The sequence below is a fragment of the Rhipicephalus sanguineus genome, chromosome 5, assembly GCF_013339695.2.
Source record: "Rhipicephalus sanguineus isolate Rsan-2018 chromosome 5, BIME_Rsan_1.4, whole genome shotgun sequence".
In the NCBI taxonomy this organism is placed as follows: domain Eukaryota; kingdom Metazoa; phylum Arthropoda; class Arachnida; order Ixodida; family Ixodidae; genus Rhipicephalus; species Rhipicephalus sanguineus.
In genome coordinates, this window is record NC_051180.1 from 41,173,557 (window position 1) to 41,199,122 (window position 25,566).

The 25,566-nt window shown below is 44.3% G+C and overlaps 1 protein-coding gene across 2 annotated transcripts in view; it reads left to right on the forward strand.

Moving 5' to 3' along the window:
• The first annotated feature begins 4,965 nt into the window (after nt 1–4,965).
• LOC119393536 (uncharacterized) overlaps nt 4,966–25,566 on the forward strand; it is a 144,897-nt gene continuing 124,296 nt past the window's right edge. For both annotated transcript variants that reach the window (XM_037660603.1, XM_037660605.1), the window contains exon 1: nt 4,966–5,663. In XM_037660603.1, the coding sequence (XP_037516531.1) occupies nt 5,582–5,663 (82 nt within the window). In that variant the 5' untranslated portion in view covers nt 4,966–5,581. The remainder of the gene's footprint in view (nt 5,664–25,566) is intronic.

The window sequence follows — 25,566 nt, forward strand, 5'->3', positions numbered from 1 at the left end:
GGGCCTTTGACTCTGACCTCAGCTACTTCCACCTTCGGATGTATGTATGTATGTATGTATGTATGTATGTATGTATGTATGTATGTATGTATGTATGTATGTATGTATGTATGTATGTATGTATGTATGTATGTATGTATGTATGTATGTATGTATGTATGTATGTATGTATGTATGTATGTATGTATGTATGTATGTATGTATGTATGTATGTATGTATGTATGTATGTATTGTTAAGGTGTTTATTCGACGCCACTCAACGACAATATCCAATGGCGACAGTCAATGCAAAATCACGAGCTCTCAGCGCGAGCGGCGTCCTTTCAGGAGAAGCTAAAGAGGACGACCCACTAGAAGGAGCTGAGAGCGCAACCCATTAATCAGTTCCAAGGCTTCAGTTAATCAGTTCCAAGGCGAAAAGGGAGCCGCCCGGCGACTTAACAGCTTGTCACTATGAGCAGGTCATAGTAGGCCTTGAGGCGCTCCACGTTGACAATGTCGCACCCTCGACGGCGCATGTCCGAAGATGGTTCGATGGGTTCGATCAGGTAGTTGACCGGGGATGTGCGCTCGACGACGCGGTAGGGGCCTTCGTATTTCGGCAGTAGTTTTGAAGGGAGGCCAGTTGCAGTGGTATGGACCGAGAGCCATACGAGCGCTCCAGGGAGGAACGTGGACTAAGAAGTGGTGGTGCCACCGCGAATGCTCTTCTGCCGCACTTGTTCGTGCGTTGTAAAGGTCTTGGCAAGCTCGCGACACTTTTCAGCAAGCCTGGCTGTGTCAGAAATAGACGCACGCTCAGATGGATCCGACTTGTATGGAAGTATCGTGTCGATGGTGTGCGACGGGTGCCTTCCGTACAATAGGAAGAAGGATGAAAAACCAGTAGTGCTCTGAGGGGCGGTATTATAGGCGTAGGTGACGAAGGGCAGCGTGGCATCCCAATCTGTGTGATCGGCGGCGACGTATATTGAGGGCATGTCGCCGGGCGTGCGGTTAAAGCGTTCGATTAGGCCATTCATCTGTGAATGGTAAGCAGTAGTTTTGCGGTGAACAGCACGGCATTCTCTGAGAATGGCTTCGACGACTTCCGACAAGAAGACACGGCCTCGATCGCTGAGGAGTTCCTGGGGTGGACCGCGACGCAGGCGCTGAGGGCACAAACCATTAATCAGTTGCAAGGCTTCGCTACAGTATGTATGTATGTATGTATGTATGTATGTATGTATGTATGTATGTATGTATGTATGTATGTATGTATGTATGTATGTATGTATGTATGTATGTATGTATGTATGTATGTATGTATGTATGTATGTGTAGCGAGAGAGAGAGACGTCAAGGTCGTTCTCGCTACTTTATTAGAAGGCCATGGAAGAAGCAGAGCGGCAGCGGCTGCCGGCTTCCAGCCCCCAGGAGCGTGAGCACGTTCCTAACTGGCACTTCTTCCTCACGCCTCGATCTCCCAGCATGAGCTACGCGAGAGACGCGGCGCGGTGGTTGAAAAATGATGATGATGAATGGCGATGATGATGACGCTACATATGTATGTATGTATGTATGTATGTATGTATGTATGTATGTATGTATGTATGTATGTATGTATGTATGTATGTATGTATGTATGTACGAGTATGTATGTATGTATGTATGTATGTATGTATGTATGTATGTATGTATGTATGTATGTATGTATGTATGTATGTATGTATGTTGCAATATTGCATGATGCCTTCGCAATGATGCTATACACGTCGAAAGCTTTCCGCAGAGCTCCATGGTTATTTCAGTTGCGCCATTTTCGAATGCACGCGTAAAACTCCGAGCAACAGCACACGCCCCGTGATTTCACGCGTCCGTGAAACCACGCGATTTCCTTTTATTGCCTGGTTGTTGCGCATAGCAAGATTTCGCCGAGTCTCTGTCTTGAGAAACCTCACACCCGGAACTCAGCCACAGAACACGTGAGTGATTTATGGCGGCTGAACTTGAAAAGCGTGCGTTCGTTTCAAACAAATGGGTATCTCGGAAGCTCTACGACTTTTTCCGCTAACACGACACCGGGCGCAAGATAGCTTAGAGTCCATATTTTATTCGCAAAGCCCGCATCCAAACTTAATGTTATGCACCGGAAATGCAAAGCGCATGCCCACACAACGCAGCAAAAAGACGAGCTGGAACATCAGAGTGCTACACTCGTTTTGTTATGATGGAAAACAACCCCCTCTTTTCTCTCTCCGGCCTTCTCCGCAAGTCTCGCGCTAATAGTCAAATATCTTGCGTGGGTCCCGGCAAAATAAAAAAAAAAAATGGAACCCACACTCACATGTACTAAGCGGAGGTAACCACACTGCTTGCATATGCTAAATTAACTGATCCTGTGACTACTGAAACCTTGATATTACCTATGCAGCTTACCTGCTAGTAATATACATCGCTGAATATTGCAGACAGGGGAATCTGTGCGCCTTTCTCTCTTCCGTCTTTTTTATTATTTTTTTCATTTATTTATTTTTTGTAGTTCCCGCTATATATAACGCTGTAGCAGCGCCCACTGCTTTCCGGACTGCTGTTTGCTGCTATTTTTGCACGTCGCCTTAATTTATTAAAGTTGTTTCTCTTTCTCCTTCATTCTGCCAGTTGTTTTTTTTTTCGTCAGCGGATATTTTGTTAAAAATATCCTGTTTTCTTCCACCGCCATGTATTAGGCTGAAACGCATCTCGAATAGCAACGAAGACATTTCTCGGTCATGTAAGTGCCCCCCCCCTCCCCCCAGAAAAAAAAAAGATCGTGCAAATAGTAACTAGGATTACTTGAACTGCATTCTCTGCGTGACTTGTATAATTTTACTTGGGCCACTTTTACACTATCCTTTGCATACTTTTGGTGTACTTTACTGCGACATATTAGTGCTGTTATACTAACCAAAAGTGCTCAACTTTAAACTGTCGTTGTTATTTTTGCGATAACTCACGCAAATATTCAGAGCTGTTGCTTGCAGCGTCAGCTGTTCTTTACTTTGCACATATTTCGTATCCACTGCCAACCCGATTTGGCCTCGGGACTGGCAGTGTCCTACCCGCAAAAAAACTGTTGTGTATATTCCATACAGTTCTTTTCTTATGCTTCCACAATTTGATGTCTTCAGTCTAAACAAGGTATGTCTTGTAAGGACGGGATTTCATGTTCGAGAAACTAAAATCTTACGATCATTAGATGCGCGCCTCGTTAAGATTCTCGCGCTTCGCTGCACGACTGGCAGTCACTGTCTACCCAGCCTAAGAGTCACATCAGCTGTCACGATGAGTACAATCGGTTTAGCGTTTACTTTGCCTGATTGAGTCCAGCGACTGGTCTGAATGCGCTCCATTAATCCGGGACCATTTCTTCTCATTTGCGTCGCACTTCCCTCAAGAGACCCAGTGCAAATGAGAAATACTGTTTTTGTAACGTGGCAGAAACGCATATTAGGCGAATTTACTAGAAGCTAGAGCGAGATATATGACCCCTGTGAACGTTTGTTTTCGTTCTACCCTCTTAGTGACAAAGGCCAGACGCCTTGAATTGATATGAGACTGCAGCGTAGCGATCTTTCTATTATTTCTCATGCGGCCAGCTATGCGGCATGTCTGCATGGTGTTGTTTGCCATGATATCTGCATATGTGTAGTTCAGCTGCAAATAAAAGCCGAGGGATACCTATGGACTGTTGCACTTCATTATGTCCTGTTTTTGTATCATGGCTCACTAATACATATCGTGTCATCCATGTAGTTCTTCCTTCAACGCGTCGCGTAAGCGCCATTGCCCAATTGCATCAAATTAACAAGTTTGACACTACGTACGCCGGTATCTCTTGCGCCATGGATGCTCGAAGGTTGGAGCACAGTTTTATGGGCACTTCCGATGATTTTCAAGACTGTGAAGTCAGTTGTAACTACGCTATAAATGGAATGTTAATTTGCTAAAATATTTGCTGACATGACAAAAGTATACAGAAAGAAATAACAAAGCGAAGCACGCCAATGACATTACTTGTTCGTGTGTGAACAGCAATATCAGCGCGTAGTCGTATGCCGTGCAGAAAAGAGCTACACTCAGTACCGACCACAACAACAACGAAAACAATCTCAGTTTCTTTTTTTTTTTTTCATGCTGTATTTGCAGCGCTTTTATGCAAAGTTACCAAAGAAATGACAATTCCGTACTACCACGTCAACATGCCCTCAAACACAGTGAATATAAGATATAAGTAGCAGCGTAACAGGGCCACCAATTTTCTTTCTACAATTGTCTTCGAACCATTTGAAATGGTAAGTCACTAAGAAAGAAGTGACTCCAAGCAAGAAAAGAATTGTCGACTAAAAGCTGGCGGTCAGAGATTCACGTCGCGTGTCTATTATTCCTATTGTCTCTACCGATTACCCTCGAGCATACCCGCAGATACAGAGCCTTTGGGCGGCACTTTCGTAGGCAGGTAATCACTGGCATCTGCAAAAGGGAGCCGCCAGGGCACAACAAAAGGAGTCGGGAAGAGAAAATTTAATCAAACGAGTCACAAAGATCCCACTGTATTCTGACCTGCGCGCACGTCCCCGCATGGCGGACCGAGAATGTCCCGCGCGCCGCTCGTCTCCCTCCACTTCTCTCCCTCTCCCCTGCACTTCGCTCGCCACCTGTCCAGCCGCATCCCTTCCATCGTTCCCTATTTTCCCGCGCTGCCGTCAGCGATCCTCTCCCACGCACCGCTCCACGCGGACCATACAGCGGCAGCACCACGTGACCGTTACGTCACACACGGCGCGGCCAATAGCGTTCGGAGCATGGCGCGCCCTCCTCCTCGCTTCTGCCAGGGCTCTCGACCCGACCGTCCGGGGAAGGGAAGGAAATAGGGAAACGGGGAGGGGGCGAGGGCGGCTTGAGGCAATGAAGAAGGTAACAGGCGAGCGGGAGCATCCATAAAACCAACTGAGCGAAAGGCGCGAGGGTGACCACGGAGTTGACTTCGAGCCACAGGTTTCGACGGGACACCCCTTCACGAAAGGACCCGAACGTCGAAAGCGAGTGCGCGCGCCCGTGCACGCCTCCCCTCGACGCACTAGTGCGCGGAACAAGTGAAGTACGCGTCGCGGAACTTTTTTTCTCCTCACTGTCGGCGCTGTTCGCTCGAGTCGAGAGTCCCTGGGCCGGGCCACAGAGCAGAAGGGAGCGCCGAAAACACTCCAGGCAGTTAGCGCGGCACTCAACTGAAGCCGTGGTTCATCGTCTTCGGCAGCTAGGCCGAGCAAGCGGAAAGCTTCGAGAACAGAATAATTATCCGACACACACAGTCGCAGTCGTGCGCTCTCGCTGCTCGCTCTCTTTTCCAATCTCGCAACTTTTCGAAGAAAAGCGACTAGCAGGCCGCTTTTCTTTGGGGAGGTTACGCGGTTAAGGCTTCGTGCATTGGCGGTGAGCTCTCGCAACGCGAAAAGGAGGAGTCTCTGGGCGCAACAGGCCACGGCTATCGGGCACACGCGGTGCAGGAATCGTCAACTCAAGCCACCGCTGGGACATCCGGAGATCACGTCAGAACCAGCCATGCTGAGAGCGAGGAGCGTCACCCTCGGCTACTCCCAATTCGTACTGGTGTTGGGTGTAACGCTACTGCTCGCAGCATCCGGTAAGCCAAGCTCCGACAGCAATTCTCTCTTATAAAACTTTGTTCTTTTAATCAACTTTTTCTCAAAGGCCTTGTCACGAGTAATACGCCTTGATAAACATACGCCTACGCCTCAAAAGGTTTACGCCACTACTTCCTCTATTTAGGTATTAAAAATAAAAAGCTGTCGACGACCCCATTTACGTCAGTCATCTGACAAGCACAACGTACGAAGCTTTCGCAGCTCGATGTTATGCTACCATTACTAGCAACGACGCTATGCAACCTTTTAGGCAAATACGTCGTGCTACGAAACGCAAGCATGCACTTTGCGAGCAAAAGCTGCAGTACGAATTTTAATGCCTATTTTATCCGAAAAAATGAAAAGTGGTACTGAAATTCAATGAACTCGCATATTCACCGTCACAGAGCTTTTAAGAGCAGCGACATCGCACAACAGGATTTATAAAGTGCGATGACAGGTTGCTAAAAAAAAATACTTAGCTTCCAGCAGCGTTAAGCAAGTGGCCGCGAATGTCGTACGTGAGTGCGTTTTTTTTTTTTCTCTCTTCCTCCAACAAAATGGTAAATAAGCATTTGTTAAAAAAACACGAACGTTGCTTAAACAAGTCTCCAGAAACGTTGCGGCGTGTATGATAAAAGCTGCGCAGTGAATAAATTAGGCGAGGCCTCAAGGAAGCGACAATCCCCTTATAAGGTTCTCGTGCGCCAGAAAGGAACATGCCACGTGCATGGACTAGTCTAGCTACGGTGTCGTAGTTTTCCTGCACTAAGATTCACCTGTACAGAACGTACATGTACGGAATTTTTAAAACATGACATAAAATCTTGCTGTAAACCCGAGATTCACTCGAGAAATATAAGCTTCCTTGCTTCAATATTCTTTTTTCTCCCGTAAAGCGTGCTTTGCCCCACAATGACAAATGATGCAACAAAGCGGACTTGACAGCTGCTTTCCAGAAGGCTTTAAGTGAACGAGGAAAACACTGCCCGCATGAAGCTTTAATCGAGGGTTTAAGGAGTCTCAGCATAAATATTCACTTTGAATATCCTCTGATATTCGTTCGTTTTCAGTTAGCGTTCTGTCCTTAATAAAGTTTGTCCTGCGTCACGTCTGCGGTAAGCTCCAAGACATCGGAAGTTTATTTTCTGTTAACTAGTCAAGGAGACCGAAGTTTCTTCGCCATACCATCAACGAAAACGTAACAAAGAATAATGAAAAGGCAGAAATAAATATTGTAACAGATTCTAGAGCATACATAAACAGCCCTTAACGCATTGCCTTTTCTTTATTTACTGGTGTTTTTATTGCAGGGGTGTGCGTGCGTGTCAACGAATGGTGGATGGAAAAATGGTTGCGGTTGCATTATCCTACCCAGCCGCATAACTTACGACAAACTATACATCACTTTAGCTACCTCATGACTTTCGTAACGATAGCATAAAATGGTATTCGCAATTCAGACTTCTTACGCATGCAGTAATAACCAGCTTGCTATGACTTTTACATGTGGAAAGTTAATCGATTTAGCAGTGCGGTGAATCTCCTTTTACAGATTATGGTGGGAACTGAAACACAAGGAACAAACATTACAGCTTTGATTGCCTGTGTTACATTACTGAGAAACACTAAAAACTGTATGACATCTAAACAATTACTTTCAATTCACTTTTACAGACTTTTTCCATTTTTGCGTTCGGGCGCGCTATAAGTCCGAGCAAAACGCCACCGTCACTTCGTAATATTTTCCTTCCAGGGCGCTTAACAACTGGCACAGACAGTATTCAAAATATCCACGTGGTTTGAACATCTTTGTAGCGTCGAGCATGCAGACTACGTTAGTATCGAATGTCGTCACACATACCTTGCCTCATCTGCATAGCACTACACGCAAACGCATAACGTCAGAATGGATGGCCTTTCTTTCGTAATCACGTCAGATTCCAAGGACCGAAATATGAAATCGCGAAAGTACAGCTTAACGAATATACGTGCTTCATTCGTTACGTTACGTTAACTATACTACGTGGCATTAATGAAGCTTCATGATTGTGTACGCTTCGAGGAATATTTATAATAATAATGTCTGGGGTTTTACGTCCCACAACCACGATATGATTATGAGGGACGCCGTAGTAGAGGGCTTCGGAAATTTCGATCATCTGGTGTTCTGTAACGTTCACTGACATCGCACAGTACACGGGCCTCTACCATTTTGCCTCCACTGAAATGCCACCGCCGCGGCTGGGATCGAAACTGTGGCCTTCTGGTCAGCACCCGAGCACCGTAACCACTGATCCACCGAGGCGGACTCGAGGAATATTTAATAATAACTTGTAATTGTTGGGATTTTACGTCCCAAAGCCCCGATATGATTATCAGGGACGCCTTAGTGGAGGGCTCTGGAAATTTCGACCCCCTGGGGTTCTCTAACATGCACCTAAAGCATTTCGCCTCCATCAAAATGCAGCCGGCGCGGCTGGGATTCAATCCCATGACCTTCAGGTCAGCATTCGAGCACAATAACCATAAGACTAGGTGCGGAAGTGTCATAAAAGCATCTAACGGGACATCCGCTACACTTTTGTCAATGACAGCAACGAAGCATTATTGGGTTATCAACCCTGCTCTAGCGATAACACGATGTCCACCTTGCAACTGCCGCATTTTGCCATTAGCGGTTACCATACAGGAAGCTTAAACTCCAGAAGATCATCGGGCTCCAGTCTATCAATCATCCAGTGATGCCTGCCTCTGCCGTCATGTTTGCGAAGAACACACTGTTATCTAGTTCGCTGGACTGCGCTCACCGAAGAAACGTGCCCCACTTTGGGGATCACAAGCCACGTGCATCGTTATATCGACCTGCGCGGTGTTCTTTGATAAGCCGAAATAAGCCGAAGATAAACATTCTCAGCAGCCGGGTACACAGGCGGGATTCCCACGGCCCATACAGCGCGCGAAATTTGGGGCAGAAAGAATGATTTTACTGACGTATTTTCCAAAGACGGAAAATGGGGTCAACTTCGGGTCTTCTAAAAAGGCAGTAATTAAGACTCCACTTTATCGAGTCTTCGTTCGCATGGAAGAGCATTGGTTTGCTATGGCGAGAAAGTTGCCGGCAGTACACAGGTCCACGGCTTTGAGCGGCACTCCGGCCCCCAGCACACATGCTAGCGTGTGTGCCAGAACAAACACGACGGGAAAAAAAACCTACGCGTTAAAGCGAGAACAGATTATTCCTTTCACAAACTCGTATCCATCCTCTGTTTTATCAAAGAGCTTCTGATCACAGGGTCATCTTACATAGCGCAGGAGTATACCATTAGGATTAGTCACGTGATTCTTGCAAGTAAATAGTTAACTTTGCACTCGCCACAATGTATCGTATTGAATCAGCATAGGTAGGCCGTCATACCGAACAGATAGCCAGGCAGCATGCATGACACACGAAGATTATTAGAACCCGTTTCAGTCAAAAAGTAGCCACCACGTCAAGAAATTAAAAATGCAGCCGAAATTCAACTAAAACGTCACAGCGACTAAGCCAGATTGGCAAACTTGGAACAGCAGGCTCATTTGTGCAATTTAAATGTGGGTTATATGGCGAGTTTTGCGCTCAGATACAGAGTTTGTGATCATATAATAAAATCATAATATGCGAAAGCCTTCGATCACGACAGCGGCAGTGACATTTTAGAACGTAGGAATGTTCAAGTAGAGTGTACCATTTAAGCAAACCACTCAATGTAGCAATGTTACCCAAGTAAGACCACACAGAGGTAGGAATGCTTATTAGAGCAAATGCAAGTGATCCTATTTTAGGTACTTCCTTATTATCATAATTTCTTCGTATGCGCGCCTCGCGCATCTTGGAACAATTGGTGTGTTCTCATTACCAACAATACCTGAAGATTGTGTTTGTGTGGTTTCGTTTTGCTCGCAAAGCTTGTGGAGTTCTTGAACGTGTCTACGTATACGCTTCCAGTTAATATGTGCTTACTGCTCGCATTAGTACCACTGACTCGGCAGACATTATCTGTCGCCATCGTCCTTGCTGCGTCAGCGCTGCGTCAGCGTCTTATACTGTGCATCCACCTGATTTGGTGGTGCTTGTACTGCGGCACAGATCGCGGAGGCTTTACTGCAAAACCACAAAGGTAAACCACAGAGAGATTAAAGTTTGCGCAGAGTAAAAACAAGCACATTTGTACGCGTCACATTTGGTTATGCAGCATTCAACTAAAAGTTTAATTACATTTCGTTCCATCCAGACTGCAACATGCGTGCTGAAGCTGCTTTTTGTTGTTGTTCTTTTTTTTCTTGCCGACACACTCAAGAAAATGTGCGAAGGATCATATTGAGTCTTTTGCGTGGGAAACAACCTATTGTAGCAAACGATTGCGCGTTAAGATGGATCGGTGAGCACCAATCGTTGTTTCAAAGTTGTTTCAGTAAAGCATTACATTATTCCCGCTGTTGCATTCTGTCTTAAATGCGTTGCAGTGGAGATAGTTAAGTATAGAGTACTTCGGATACTTTATTTCGTTGTGTTGGACAGCGCAGAACAAAAAAGCGTTACAGTGAACAAACGGTGTCGCGAAACAGAATTGAATCGAGATGAGTAGTTGGATCTGCGTTGATACGTGGATTTCTGCACCGATAATAAAAATACATGTGCTTAGAATATCGGCATCGCGTGAACAGCGTTAGACGAATACTAGATGATACGTTTCGGCATGGTAATTTTTGATATTCTCAGTGTTTTAACGTCAACAAATCTAAATCGATGTCACAGACAAACCGCGCAACCATATCTCGTTTCTTGGTCTTTAAATACATCTGTGCAAGCCAACGTTCGTAGTTAATTCCCGCATTTACTTCTCAAATAAAAACATTCGGAAAATAATTTTTTAAGCGTTACCTAAAACACACAGTCAGGCAAATATCAGCTACACCTCTTTCTTATCTTATCTAATCTGCGGTCTTCACTTCTTTTAATGTTACGCTTATCATTTTCCGTTCCATCGCACGCTGCGTGGTCCTTGACGTTTTCCCGAGTTTCTGTGTTATCAAGGGTACATTTCTGGCGTCGTTGGGGCGACGTATTAAGAGTTAAGCACAGAACTTATATGACGAGACGGCACAGTATGGAACACTTATCGCTTTTGTGTGTGTGTTCCTTCCTGTCCCGTCCGGTCCGGTCATACAAGTCATGCGCTTAACACTGAATCTGTACTATCCTTTCATTATCAGCCTTATATCGTGATACTGGCAGTTGCAACGATTGCGCACTTTTCGCTTTAATAATATCTGGGGTTTAACGTCCCAAAACCACGATATGATTATGAGAGACGCCGTAGTGGAGGGCTCCGGAAATTTCGACCACCTGGTGTTCTTCAACGTGCACCTAAATCTAAGTACACGGGCCTCAAACATTTTCGCCTCCATCGAAAATGCAGCCGCCGCGGCCGGGATTCGATCCCGCGACCTTCGGGTCAGCAGTCGAGCGCCATAACCACTGGACCACCGTGGCGGGGCACTTTTTGTTTTAGGGATAGCGGCAAACTGCCTATTACGGTTATAGAGAATGCCTGCCGTGCGCGCGCCATACCGTGCTTATTTTTAGGTAAGATTCCTTACCGTGAATAGGCTTCCCTGTATGCAAATGCCTAAATATACACACTCTCGCACAGATCACAGGGGATGGTTTCTAATCGTGGACTCTTGTTCTTCCGCCTGGACATAGGGGTGCGCACGGGGGGGGGGGCGCTTCCAATTCACCTAAAGGGGGGGGGGGGGCAAAGTCAGCCCCACACATTGACATACCGTATTTATTCGAATCTAAGCCGATGTTTTTTTTTTTTCGAAAAAACGATGTGCGAAAGGGGGGGGGGGGATCGGCTTAGATTCCAGTACAATGATTAAGTTTTTTTCTTTTTTCTGGCATTGCGAATTTCGGGGGTCGGCTTAGAGTCGGGGCCAGCCTAGATTCGAGTAATACGGTAATAGGGAGGGGAGGGGCACTACGACTTTTGGGGGGGGGGGGGGGGGTCGCAATGTCAGCGCCATACATTGACATAATTGGGAAGGGGGAGACGCTGCGACGAGCCTTCGACCCTCCCCTCCCCCTCTTAATGGGAACCCTGCGCACGCCTATGCGCCTGGATATTGAAGAAAAGGTGCACGAGGAGGATATTGAACTCTGTTCGCTGCGCGTTTATTTTCAACCACATTTTAACACTTTCATCGGTTTAGGTGTTCAATAATTATATTGCATTTCGTCGCCGTAACTGCTGGAAAGCAAAATGACAACTGCAAACTGCACGTTTCTGCTACATCTTTTCTTATTCTTTAGCGCTATTTCCTCCATGACTGAGTCATTTTGAAAATTTTTCTAAACATACTGTGAACAACAGTGCAGTTATTCCATCAATACGTTTAAACCTTATCTCGATCACATTTCTTTTTACCTTTTTTGTGGAGGAGTAACGTCGCTGTGGCGTCTCTGCAGGGATGTTGGCTAAGGTATTAACGCGATAGCGTTAAAGAGCTCGTATCGCAGAAATTCCGCCGTCGGCGTCGGCACCGTTGGTTGTGAGCGAAAAATCATCATCTTGTCCGTGACCGAAAAATCGAAAAAGCTGCAAATAAAATAAATAATAAAAATATTGGGTCCGAGTGAGAATCGAACCCAGGCCGTCTGCGTGGCAAGCAGGTGTTCTACCACACAGCCACGCCTCTGCTTGGAGCTGCATTGAAAGTAACTTTCATGCTTCCCAAAAATACGCGTCCTGTATACAGGTGTCACAGTACGAGATGCAATATCGCAGTAATATTGCGTGGTACAAGCGTACATTGCCATCGGGCGTCACACCATGTCATTATCATAACGACATTGTGGTTTAAAGACAGCCACCCATTACAGAAGGCACATTACTGCGCGTATTCCTTTAAGACCACGTAGTGGGTGCATCGCAACTTCGAAAAAGTTTCTCGCGCATAATTGCCCCTGGTTTAAAGCATGCTACCCATTACATAAGGCACACACCTTAGTGCACGCATTCTGTTAAACACTCGTAGTGTTCGAAGTGCGCACTAGGGGCAGGATATCCCTATCGCGTTCAACTCTTAAAGGCGAAGCTTAAGCGTCCCCCCAATTTTTAACACATCTTTCAAGTACGGATTGGCGACGCAATGTCTCTAGAACTGCTGGTATCTCTGCAGACTCAAGTGGTTTCTCGTAGTCTTTTTCGTACTCCATGAAAGCTATCACGACAGTCGAGTCTGAAGAAGACATCTTCGATTTAACAGGAATACTGGCGGTGAAATAAACAAGAGAATACGGCTCGAGAACTGCTATTGTAATTATCGTTCAATATTCAAAGGCTAATTTGCATTGCGCAGCGGCGTTCTTACCATAGGTCTTTCACTCATGTCGTAATGCGATTACACGTTCCTTAATTAGCAAGAATCTGAAGCCTACACTTTCTCCTTCTTCAACGTAAGATCTGGCTAATCAATACTTCCCGCGCTTTCGAACAATTGCGCACGTCTGTAGGCAAGGTTTGTCATTTTTTTATAGACAAGACGTTACTTAGCCAGAACACCCAGCCTTTTTTTTTTTTTTTTGCGTGCACGAAGCAGTTCCTTTTCTCAGTATCGGCTCTTCTGAAATTACGCTGTTCGCCAACTCCCGTATTCCTTCTTGAAGTGGTTAATAGTGCCTTTGTTCTGCAATCTGAACCAACGAAAACCGAAGTTTTCTCTTTCAAGCTTTGCAAAGAGACGAAAACGTAGGACCCTTCACGTTTCGAAATTTCGCGCGTTTAAAAGCGCGAAACGAGCCGGTCGAAGTAGAAACCTAGAGTAGAAACACAGTCCCCCACGTATTTACATCTCTTTTTATTGGACTTAGTCTAACCCGTTCACAACTGCGACGTTCCATTCCCAGTCACTTCAAACTTTAGAGTACTGTGTAGTCAATACAAACAACTGAACGTAAAAAAAACAATGCTGTTATCTTAGCCAGTGATTCAAATGGCGTCTCTTGATGCTTACCGCACTTCAACTACGCCTCGCTATGTTATACTCGCTTGCAAGCTAAAGTTCTGAGATCCCTAATCCCTAATTTCCCATTCGGGGCTTCGCTTCCATGCTTTTTCTTGCGGCAAAGGAATAATCGAATGTTCGTCTCTCTTTTCTCGGTAAAGTGGGGGGAGGGGGGGGGGGTATCAATGCACGATGGCCGGGAACCGGTCACGTACGCACAAGCGATAACCGTGCCGAGTAAAAGAAATCGCTGCAACATTAAAAGCGTATCTCACTTTTCGTGTATTCTTACAATTTGCATTCAAATTAGTCTTCCGAAACATGTTTCGCAGCCCACCGTCGTAAATTCCAGGTGCGGTAGGAATCAGAGCCTCCGTGTCTAGTATGCGGAAGTGGCTCTTTTTTTCTTTTTTTCTTTTTGCTCTTGGCTCGGATTTCGCGTAGGACCCCGTGAGGCTTAGCCGGCTGCGCATAAATCCCTCGTTCGCCTTGTGTTCATGAACGAACGCGTGAGAAAGTAAATACATATGATTACAAACGATTTAGGTTTATATAAATATCAAGTAATCATACACTGTACACTGTTTGTCGCTGCGCACTTGCACAAGCGGACAGATTTTATCTCACGAAGAACAATACAGTTCGTTGAAACAACGCGAACTTTACGCATATAGCTCATCAAATTAACGCACTATCAATTTTATGCAAGAAAGATAGCGAGGTGAGAAAAGAGAGCGAGCATAGCTGATTAGTTCAGGCTGTGGGACTATCTGGGAAAAACGCCAGGCCTGCGTCGACCAAGCAGCACAGTCACAGCGAGAGCTGAAAGAGCGGCCTTTCCAGATCCCGTTGTAAACTCTCTTGGGCAATTAGTACAAGTACACTTGCGAGGTACCCACTACGCCATAAATCATAACTTTTGCGAAGGGAAGCACTCACTGTGTCATTATTTGTCGTTCTGCGGAGAAGCGAGGCATCCACTACATGTCTGTAAAGCATAATGTGCAGTTTGCTGATGCTGTAGCTGACGACGATAAAGAATTATGACTGACCCATTTTTAATGGGGCAAGGAATCGTGCTAACATACGTAATATAGCATCGTAGAAGAGTAAAATAACAACCATTCGTCACAAAATGTGAATTTCGTAACGAGTCGGTCGTTGAATGCCTCCAGCCCTACAGATGCATGCCTTACAGATGTGTAGCGGGTACCACGCTTCACCGCAGAATGACGAATAATGGCACAGTGGGTGCTACACTACTTCATAAAAATAACTATGATTTATGGCGTAGTGGGCACTTCGCATGTGTACTTGTTGCCTCAAGAGAGCCACGCTGGGGCCTGAAACTCCTTCGCAAAAAATACCCTGCACAGGCGTCATGTCAGGCAAGGAATCGTGTGTGACATATGCAATATAGCATGGTAGAAGAGTAAAATAACAACCAGGCGTCACACAATGCGAATTGCGCATCGAGTCGGTCGTTGAATACTTCCAACCCATTACAAAGGGCTCAACCATAATTCTTCATCGTCATCAGCCACATAATCAACAAAGTCCACATAATACCTCACAGATGTGTAGCGGGTACCACGCTTCTCCGAAGAATGACGAAAAATGGCATGGTGGATGCTTCCCTACTTCACAAAAAGTTTGATTTACGGCGTGGTGGGTACCTCGCAAGTGTACTGCATGGTATCAGTTGCCACAGGGGACCTTGCAACAAGCTCTAGAAAGGCCGCTCTTCCAGCTTTCGCTGTGACTGTGCTGCTTGTTCGGCGCAAGCCTTTTAGAAAAGGAACAAGCCTGTCAACTGCTCTAAACTGTAAACAAACGTAGCACGTTATTCGGTGACGTAAGAAACACGAGATTTTTGTTATTGCGTGCATTTCACCAATATATGGGCTAGGGCGGGAATGATAATTATTCGCCAGAAATGGTGATTGTTGTATAAAGAAATTCACAAGTGGCGGATGACGTGAGGTCACAGTTAACGGCAAAGATAAATAAAAAAATGAAGCATAATTTCAAACGGATGCATTGTCCTGAATAATTTTAAACCCTGTATGTTGCATACTTGACTCCTTCAAGAGCTACGGGGTAGCCGGCGCCTTTTGTGCGAACCATCATCTGCTTATATCGTGTAAGAAAAAGAAGAAGAAAAAATGAAAATATATATTATAATAATAATACAATATCTGGGGTTTAACGTCCCAAAAGCACGATATGATTATGAGAGACGCCTTAGTGGAGGGCTCTGGTAATTTCGACCACCTGGGGTTCTTTAACGTGCACCTAAATCAAGAAAAAATGAAAACAGACATGATACTGTGGTTGCTGTTTTCAAGGTAACCTTTCTCGCTTTAGTCATACACTAGCTAACGAGACGGGGTTAAATAATAATAATAATAATAATAATAATAATAATAATAATAATAATAATAATAATAATAATAATAATAATAATAATAATAATAATAATAATAATAATAAGAATAATAATAATAATAATAATATAATAATAATAATAATAATAATGTGACTAAAGATAAAGCTGGGTATACTATTCAACTTCCTCATTACACGTTTTTCCGGCATCGCCGCATACAGCGCATATGAGGGAAGCTTATTACTAGAAGATGCCCCCCTCCCCCTTTTGAAACAGCTCGATAAACGAAAATTACATTCTCCTACTCACAGACAGGCACGCATAACCCACATTGGAGGAGGCATGACGTGAAGAGGCGCTATGCTAATACCTTTGAGCAGCGCAGTATCCTCCGCATGTCGACGCAAATGACGGCTTATTACCACACTGTGTCAACCAGCAGATCATAAAAACATAACCACCACTAACCTTGACGCCAATCACTCGGAATATGCAAACTGCGCACGTTTTAAACAACGCATTAGAAAACTCAACGCAAATCTTCAACTTTGACAGCGACGTAAGAGTTTGCTCACTTAATCAGTCTTAAAAATGACTGCAATTACTACCACGTGCCCGAAAATTATGTCGCAGCTTCAGCAGGTAAAGCCCCAGATCTTTTTTCCCCATGAAGACAATCATTTAAAACGTTATGAGCTTTACAAGCTAGGGTAGGATCCTAACTATGATATAAAATATACTCTACGATATAAGCACAAACAGAAGCGTTGTGCGGTTAGAAAGTAACAAAATCTGTGCATAAAAAAAAGAAAAACTGGGCTCACTAAATTAAAGGTAGATTAAAGCACGACAAAATTACCTAGTAGTTAGCAAGGGAAGAAACGTAGCAAAGAACAATTCAAACAGATGCAGAAACACGAAATATGAAATATACTTGCTGAAACAATTTCGTATTTAAATGTGTTTCAACGTTTGGTGTCTTTTACTTGCCTTTTTTATGTTTATTTTTGTTATAGATGAGTTTATACATTCAAAGCAACGTAATACTCGACTACGTCAACCTTTTTACGTATCAGCTTCGTACAATAAACATCTAATGTTTACGTTACTTCAAACTGAAAATCTCATATAAAGAGCTTTCTATTCCTAATTGGTACACCCAATACTCAAGGTAACGCTAGCATTCTAAACGCCTCTCAAAAATTCTGGTCATCGTGACAAAAATTCAGGCTGCAAGACGTGAGGTCATTAAGGCGAATACTGGTTCAATTAAAGGCCAATGTTTTGCGTAATTGGAGCATTTCTTTCCTGACACTTCAGCTTCTCATTAAGGACATCTGAAAGAAAAAAAAATATTTAGCAGCATTCCTCAGGCGTTAATCGCATAATGCAGTCTATTTGCGAGGTTCTAAATATAGTTAGGATCATAGTATTATTACAGTTAGTTTCATCGCGAATTTCGTAGTGCCACCCAAGGACGTACGGTGGCAACGAGTAAGCTAGACGCACGTATGCACCAGTAACAGCTTAATTACTAAATAAATACAGTGAAATGTAAAAAGCTTGCCGCTTATCGCACAAGTACGCATAAATCAGCGTCTGGACTGCGTCAGAGAAGAATGTGATTCGACAGTGCGTGTACACAACTTATACATATGCTAGATATCAACTGGCATCTATTCTCGTTTCCACATACGTCTAGTGCATATCCACAAAAGTTAACTCAAGTTAACTTTTGCATTATCTGCGCTGAAAAATGCGTAAATATAAATAAACCGCGTTAGCTAGCAAGCACGAGCGTCATGATTTCAAGCCATGACCGTTAAAACACCAAAAAAACACCGCTTGCTGCGTCTTATGTTGGAATTCCTTTTGTAGGTTAGTCACAATTGAATACGCTAAATAAAAATAAAGCAGCAAAAGGATGAGTTCAAATGCAAGCCACCCACGTGATTGAAATTTACATAATTTGACTTTCAAACGCTCCTGCTTTGCACTTGCTGAAGGCAAGCGCGGTGTAGCGAAACTCTTCCTACCTAATAAAACGTGAACGCGTTCGGAGACAACAGGTCGAGGAGCGAAACTAAAGGAAACAACCTGCTATTTCGATTAGAAACTGTTTACAAAACCAACGATGCATGAATAACGGAAAGCGCAGCCCTCTTAAATCGTTGCAAGCCCGCTTTGTCGGTGACGTTAGGCATGAATCACTTTATTTTTTCGTGAACCTTCGACCGACCCACATCCTCAGAACTTTGTTTGCTCTCTTTTTTCCTCTCTTCAAATACTCATCCTATCGAGTGGTCTTATTGTTCTCGTGGAACTTATTTTCAGCGGTAACTGAAAGCAAGAAAAATTGGAACCAAAAGCTTTTTTATCATATAACAAAGTTCAAACGAGACTGGCATAGTGGCACGCGAGACAGAAAGAATAAATTTGCGTTTACTAAACAACAAAGGCGCCGCCGCTCCTTTGATGCCGTGAGCGTTTGTGAATAAGTAAACGCGAGTGTTTCTCGAACAACAAGAACGGAACGTGGTGTAACGGAAGCGAAACTGGGAGCGTACATAAAAGATCACCTTTGGCGCATTGCTCAATCTAATCTATCTACGTTGGATGGCGTACATTCTGAAATCGGTTTGTTTTGGAGAAAAGTAGTTACTGCGATGCGCGAAAATGTCGTAGGTACTTGTGGTTTCATCAAACAAAACAACGCTTTCTCTCTCTTTCTGCTTCTTTAACGTGATGTTCTCTGAGGGATGTGAACCAGGCTTTTGGAATCAGTTATTGGGTTTATCTAGAAAACAATATTTTCAGGGCTGAAGATGAAAAGAAAGGAAAGAAGGAAGAAATAGACGGAAAGACAGGTAGGTTGTCAAGTCCAAGACCGGCTGGCTACCCAGTGCTGGAGAAAGAGAGCAAGGAAAATAAAGGAGAATGAAAAAGAGATGTTACAAAAAAAAGGGGGGGGGGGAGAACGAAAGAAAAAAGGAAAGGATAATACGACACCACTTCAAGTCTGCCTCTAAGACCAGTCTATTCAACGCTGAAATTCGGCATAGAGTTGGTTGTAACCGACGTTGTACATCTTAACAACCGCAAAGCCACAATCACATAAGATATACGTAAACAGGAGCGCCAATCCCGTCTGCTTGTCTCTTTTTTGTGCGACTGTTGCCTCGCGCTTGTTAAGATGTGTAAGATGAGATGTCCGCAAAAAGTGCGACAACGTTTTCAAAGCCTTGTGTGCTGAGGACGGTCTCGACAAGTGTCCCGAAACCCAAGGCGATTGCCAAGTCTTTCTAATGTATTTGAATGTTCTTTTCTGGGCCCAGTAAAACGGGCACACTGACGGAGAAGATGGGCGATCATTTCCTCGTGGCTGCAGTTATCGCAGGTAGAGTTGTTGGCCGTTCCGAAGCCAAATCGGTATGCATTTGTGAAGGCCACACCAAGTCACAAGCGGCACATAAGCGTCTCCTCAGCTCGGGATATTCCTGACGGAAGATGGAGCTGTAGATTCGGATCCGAAGGCATTAGTGAAATAACGTAGAACGTCAGAACTATCACATAAAGCTACAATTAAAACAATATATAAATTACAGGATCAATTATCTTGAAATAAATGTTCGTCAGGATGTTGTTACGAACTTTAAGTGAGGAGTGAGAGGACCTTCGGGCCTCGACACATAATACCAGTACGGCCATTGCTGCCTGTTAATGTTGACCGGTGTTGACGAAATTTGGTTAATGTTGCTCATGCATACATGAGCAGCGAATGCTTCGCACAGACGACACTTTCCCCTAGAGAAACCTGCCGCAACTTTTTTTTTTTTTTTACCGGAGCGTTTAACGAAAGGTTAAGCCCCTCAATTCTAAACGCAAAGATAATGTAAAGCTGTATGGCGATATACAAAAATGCTACTTAGATTAGGCGATTTTATGCATGCTCTAATTGTACAGTAGTGGTATAAAAGCAGGTAACTGGCCATTTAAGCCCACGTGCCAGTATAAAGTTCGTCGATGTAAACAGCACCGGTAACATATTAGCAAGTTAATATGATCTCAGGCAGATCTACCCACTTTGTTGTATCAGAGGGAAAAAAATGTGCCCGTTGAAAGCAATCCCAATTATTCAGTTATTTCGGTCGTAAATTAATAAAAAAAAAACGCCCTGCTCTACGAAAGCAGTGTGAAGAGAAAGAGCGCTCTTAAATTGAAATGACTGACAGAATCAGGTCAGCTCAAGCGCTCAGACGGCAATTCGCACACAAGATTTCTTTTCGCACTCGGCATTTGTCTGATGAGACATGTTCTTCCGTGAGAGGTACGAAGACGAAGTCTTAAAAATATTTATATATAGCAGGTTCGAGAAAGAATATACAACTCGACAGTCAGAAAGAAAAGCAACGCAACTAGAGACACCTACGTGCCGAGACAAATAAAGAAGGCACCACGAGCAAACAGCAGAGGCGCTCATCTAAATCCCATGTTTTATTAGGCGCTGTCTTAATCGGCCGCCAAAGCTGCAAGAGAGGCAAGAAAAACAAAAGCGGGGCGAAATTCACCGAAAGGATTGCGCGCACACACATCAAATCGCCGCAGACAAAAACTTCGGGACAAGCCGCAAAAGGACCGTCTGACGGGTATCGGTCTTCTGAGATACTGTAAAAACAAGAAATTGCATGAAAATAACTATTAGGATTGGCAACAAATTTTTCGAGAGATTCCCGGTGATGTCTGTCAGCACGAAAAAAACTAACTACGGTGCATTTGAAAACTTGTTCTGCAATCTTCTCCTCTGTCATTTTTTTTTCTTTTCTTTCTAAATGAATGGCTTGATAAGACGGCGCATGTGCCAGACCATCCACCTTGCTTTTGTTTTTTTTTTCTTTTTTCATGTTTTAGTTTCGTAGCAGCGTCAGTCCTCGCGAAAGAAATTGGAAGTCTTTTTCTTTTTTTTTTGTCTGATAGTTCTCCAAGTGCCTCTGATTGCCGGCAACATTTCACCATGGCTACAAGTGCTCTTCCGCCGCGAACTGACATCTCTGTAGCCCCTCTCGAAGGACAAGGGGGAGTGGAGGTGTATCGATACCAGGAGTTAAGATGGCCGATACTCTGACGCACGCCGTGTACATTTCGGAAGCATTAAAAAGTCTGGTGAAAACAGAAAAATAATTACTATAAAACTATAAAAGGAGGACTGTTAGCACACTTATGCAACGTTACTTTCATTAAAGAATGTTGCAGCTTTCAGATCTAATGGCTGCACTGATGTGTTACATCACGGTCCAAGCAACTATGGCATAGAGATGTTGCCACAGGCTAAGACCACCTCCTCCAACAAGCGCCGTCGGCTTAGGAAGAAGTAGACAAATAGGGTCCCCCGTTCTTCTTTTTGTGTCTGGTATTCTTTAGCGCTGTCAGGTTATGCAACCGTACCAACCTGCTATAGTTTTCCAACCACAGGGTCCAGTTCACGCGCCGGTGTCTATTTAATTGTGCTGACGATATGTGGTCTGAGCCCTTACGGCCCCATTGATTAGAGGTCATTCCAAGACGTGACGATGTTAAAGGCGATCATATCAAGCCTATTTATTGCTAAACTCGAAGCCTACTCTTACCATTCAAACCGAGGCACTTTGCCTTAGCTCCACCAGCTCGTCCGAGATATCATTGTTTCTATAATCGTTTCTTTTCTTCAAACATGCACGCATTATATGTGACAGCTGCCCTTCCTCGCTGGAGGCAAGCGCCTTCCAGTTACACACTGGTGAGGCTCGGATTCATTCATTCATTCATTCATTCATTCATTCATTCATTCATTCATTCATTCATTCATTCATTCATTCATTCATTCATTCATTCATTCATTCACCTGCAATCTTCACAAGACTGAGTGAAAAAACATATATTACATGAATTATTGTGCAAGAGAACTTGAGGCATTTTATTCGCTGCAGTACCTAAAGCTCCCGGTTCAAGCAGAAGTTGATCTCAGCAAAACTACCGGACCTAATACAATAGTAGAGCCAAAAAGAAAGTATATTACAGAGACCGACCTATGAGGCGTCCTATAGTCAGCCGCTTACTCTACATAGACCTACAAAGTGTTGCCTCTGCTATAAATAAAGCCAGTCATCGGACCTGCTGAGTAAAGGAGCGTATAAATAATGAAACAGCACAGCCTTTGTCATACGATCGTCAGAACAACGTCAAAATTAGGCCGTCATGCAACAGTTATCGTACCACTGTGACCTCTCGGCGCAAGGAATTGAAGTCGAATATATCAAGCGGAGATGAATTAACGATTGCTGGGATTTTACGTGCCAAAACCACGACAAGATTATGAGGCAAGCTGTAGTGTAGGGCTCCGAGAATTTCGACCACCTGGGGTTGTTTAGCTTGCGCCTGAATGTAAGTACACGGGCGTCCAGCACAGCATTTTCGGCTCCATTGAGGTAAAGGTGGAATATAGAGTGAGTGAATTCGGTTTTTATGGCGCAAAAGCAGCTAAGGCTATGCTGCACCAGTCACGAAATATAGAATAAAGTAACAGGCCACAAAGCCTTGAATCAGAACAACCACAAGGTTTAGTGACTGTCAGTAGGCATAAAACGAAAACGCAGGAACGAAAGTAGGAGGAGCAGGAATGAGCTTTTATTTAAACCAGCAGTTTTGTTGGCTGGGCCTAGGCCTCGCACGTATACGTCGAGGTCCTGCCTCTTCACCGCCTCGCAAAAAAACAAAAAGCATTATAACTTGCCAGTCCAAAGCATCCTGCACTAAGGGAGCTTCTCTTGAGCTATACCTTCTAAATGAGGCTTTCTCTCTTGCAGCTCTCACTAATCTCCCTCCTTCGTCCCAAAATAAAAAAGAAAAGCTAATTCGACAGCAATTTACCACACAGCAACCGGAACCCTAAAAATCTAACGCGTGCTAAGAAGTACACAAAGAAATAATACGTAATTTGAAAACTGTTGTACTGGAAGAACAGAAATAGACAGGCAGGTACCGTAGCCATAATTCGCAAACATTAAAGGGCCCCTCACCAGGTTTGACAATTTTGAGCTAATGAGCGCAATGCATACACTGGGCGTTCACGATCACGTCTGCCAAAATTTGCAACGCTACGCGTCGCAGAAATGGGTCAAATTTCAAGGTGAACGCTGCTTGCCCTTCCTCTCGAGAGCGCGCGCTTTAGAGAATGAGGGGATGACGTACATGATAAAATGGCCCTACGTGGATGGTAGTGCTGTGACGTCGCTCCTCTACGTAGACGACTGTGCTCTGACGTCGCCAACAGTAGCACGTGACGCTGCGATAATTATTTGACACGACATGTGTAGTTTGTGTAATTTGTTGGTTGAATAGATTAATAAAACTTGAGAGAAATAATGAGACACGCAAAGGTAATGTGTGCGTCTTTTTCATTTTTTTTCCGTGAATTGCAGCGAGATGCGGGGCTAATGTGCCTCCCTTTCCCATGCGTTCGTGTCCCCGCGGTTCGAGCAGACGCCATCGAGCAGACGCCAGCCCTGGAAACGAAAGTAATGTTCTGGCGCGTTCGAGCACTCATTATGCTCGTTTATTCTACCGCGTCCAAGTAAACGTTAATACGGCACTGGCTCATGACACCGTCACTCTCGTGCCCGTAGAATTGTCTCAGCTTTCATGTCCGTTCCGCAGAAACAGGCAGTACACCACAGAGAACGCCGACAAAACGCCCACGGCCGCTACATAAAAATAAAGGTAGCGGCCGTGCAACGCCGCTTGCGTGCTCGGGCTGGCTCGGGCACGTCACGCGCACGTGACCATGCATACGCATGACGTGTTCATGCGTATGTGTCAAGGAAAGAGGGCAGGGAAGGGATTTGGCTTGCTAAGGCTACACGGGGCGAGTGGCAAGGGTTTGAAACTTGCCTCCTCGCATCATGGTTTCGCGCCGCTACAAATTATTGTTTTTCTCAGCTCGTAATGAACCGATTTGAAAAATTCTTGCGGCATACTGCTCTTCATTCGGCACACAACAACTTCCAATGTCTAACTAAAATTTGCTATGTGGCCTGGTGAGGGGCGCTTTAAAGAGTGCTACGACCACGTTATGAGCAACGGAGGATACTTAGTAAAGAAAGTACACAAAAAAGCATGAAAACTCGTATGATCAGGAAATAAAAGCAAAAAAAAAAAACATTGTAATTTCGCTAACAAGATAAGAGGAACGGATTTCCGAAAAAAACAATAAGAAAAGTTAACTGATCTTATATGTGTTATTTGGAAAGTACAAACACCCGGAGGGTCTTAAAAGTAAGCCTCTGAGATCGGTGTATGTTTTCTTTCTCTTCCGCCAGTGGTCCTCGCAGAAGCAGGCTGCGCACCGGCAAAATAAACAAAGCTTGCAAGTGCGCAGCCCAGCTCCAGCTTTGTTCGTAACCTAACCTCCTAAAGTTCTCGATTTATCTTAGCTGGCGCTCTATCTATAAGCCGATTAGTAGCTCATGCGAGGCACTGAAACGGACCCAGGTGTGCGCCGATCATATTTGTTGTGCCTGGCTCTGCACCTTCGTATTTTTGCGCTGCTTAAACATGCGCTAATAAAAGCAGCTGTAACTGCTGGTCAAACAAGAGGCTCACCGTGCTCTTGTAAAGGAACTCCTAGTAATCGCGAATATGGCATGTGGCACTCGTTTATGAGGTCATTGTAACTCAATCACAGTGCACTAACACACACGCACACACACTATATATATATATATATATATATATATATATATATATATATATATATATATATATATATATATATATATATATATATATATATATATATATATATTGCATTGCCGCGGCGTGCAGCCTCGTCAAAGCAAAGCTATGGCCGTAATTATGGCACAAAGATGTTTTAACGCGACAGCGTTAGAGCGCACGCTCGAAGAAACAAACCCGTCACGGTCAAAGTTAGAAGGAAATCTCCGCTTTTTCACTCAGTTATTTCAGGAAAAACATCAACAGTGAACCTACGAAATTTATTCGTTAGATTGAGAACCTCGTAAAATCGGGTTTCGTTCGACCGAGTTTTAACTGCGTTACAATATATACCGTCACAAAATATATTAGACAGTTTTCCTTGTCCAATCTGCACCTGTGGTTGATACTTGTCTGCAGAGTTGTGCATAATGAGGAACAGGTCGGGGAAAGAAGCTTCTACCAGGCCAAAGTCACGTCTCGTGCATGCTTTGACCTGCGCAGCACCGACGCCTATGCGGTATGAGGCGATTAAGCCGGAACAGAGGCTAAGTGCGAGCGCGCAGATTATTACAGCCAATAAGCGCCCGGTACAAAAGGCCCCGGCGCTTTAAAAACCAATCGGCCTACGGACGTGTAATAAATTAGCGGACGTGGGAAACATTTATTGCCGCCCAACTTGTAATTAGGCGAATACGTCGTTTCTCGCTTCAGCT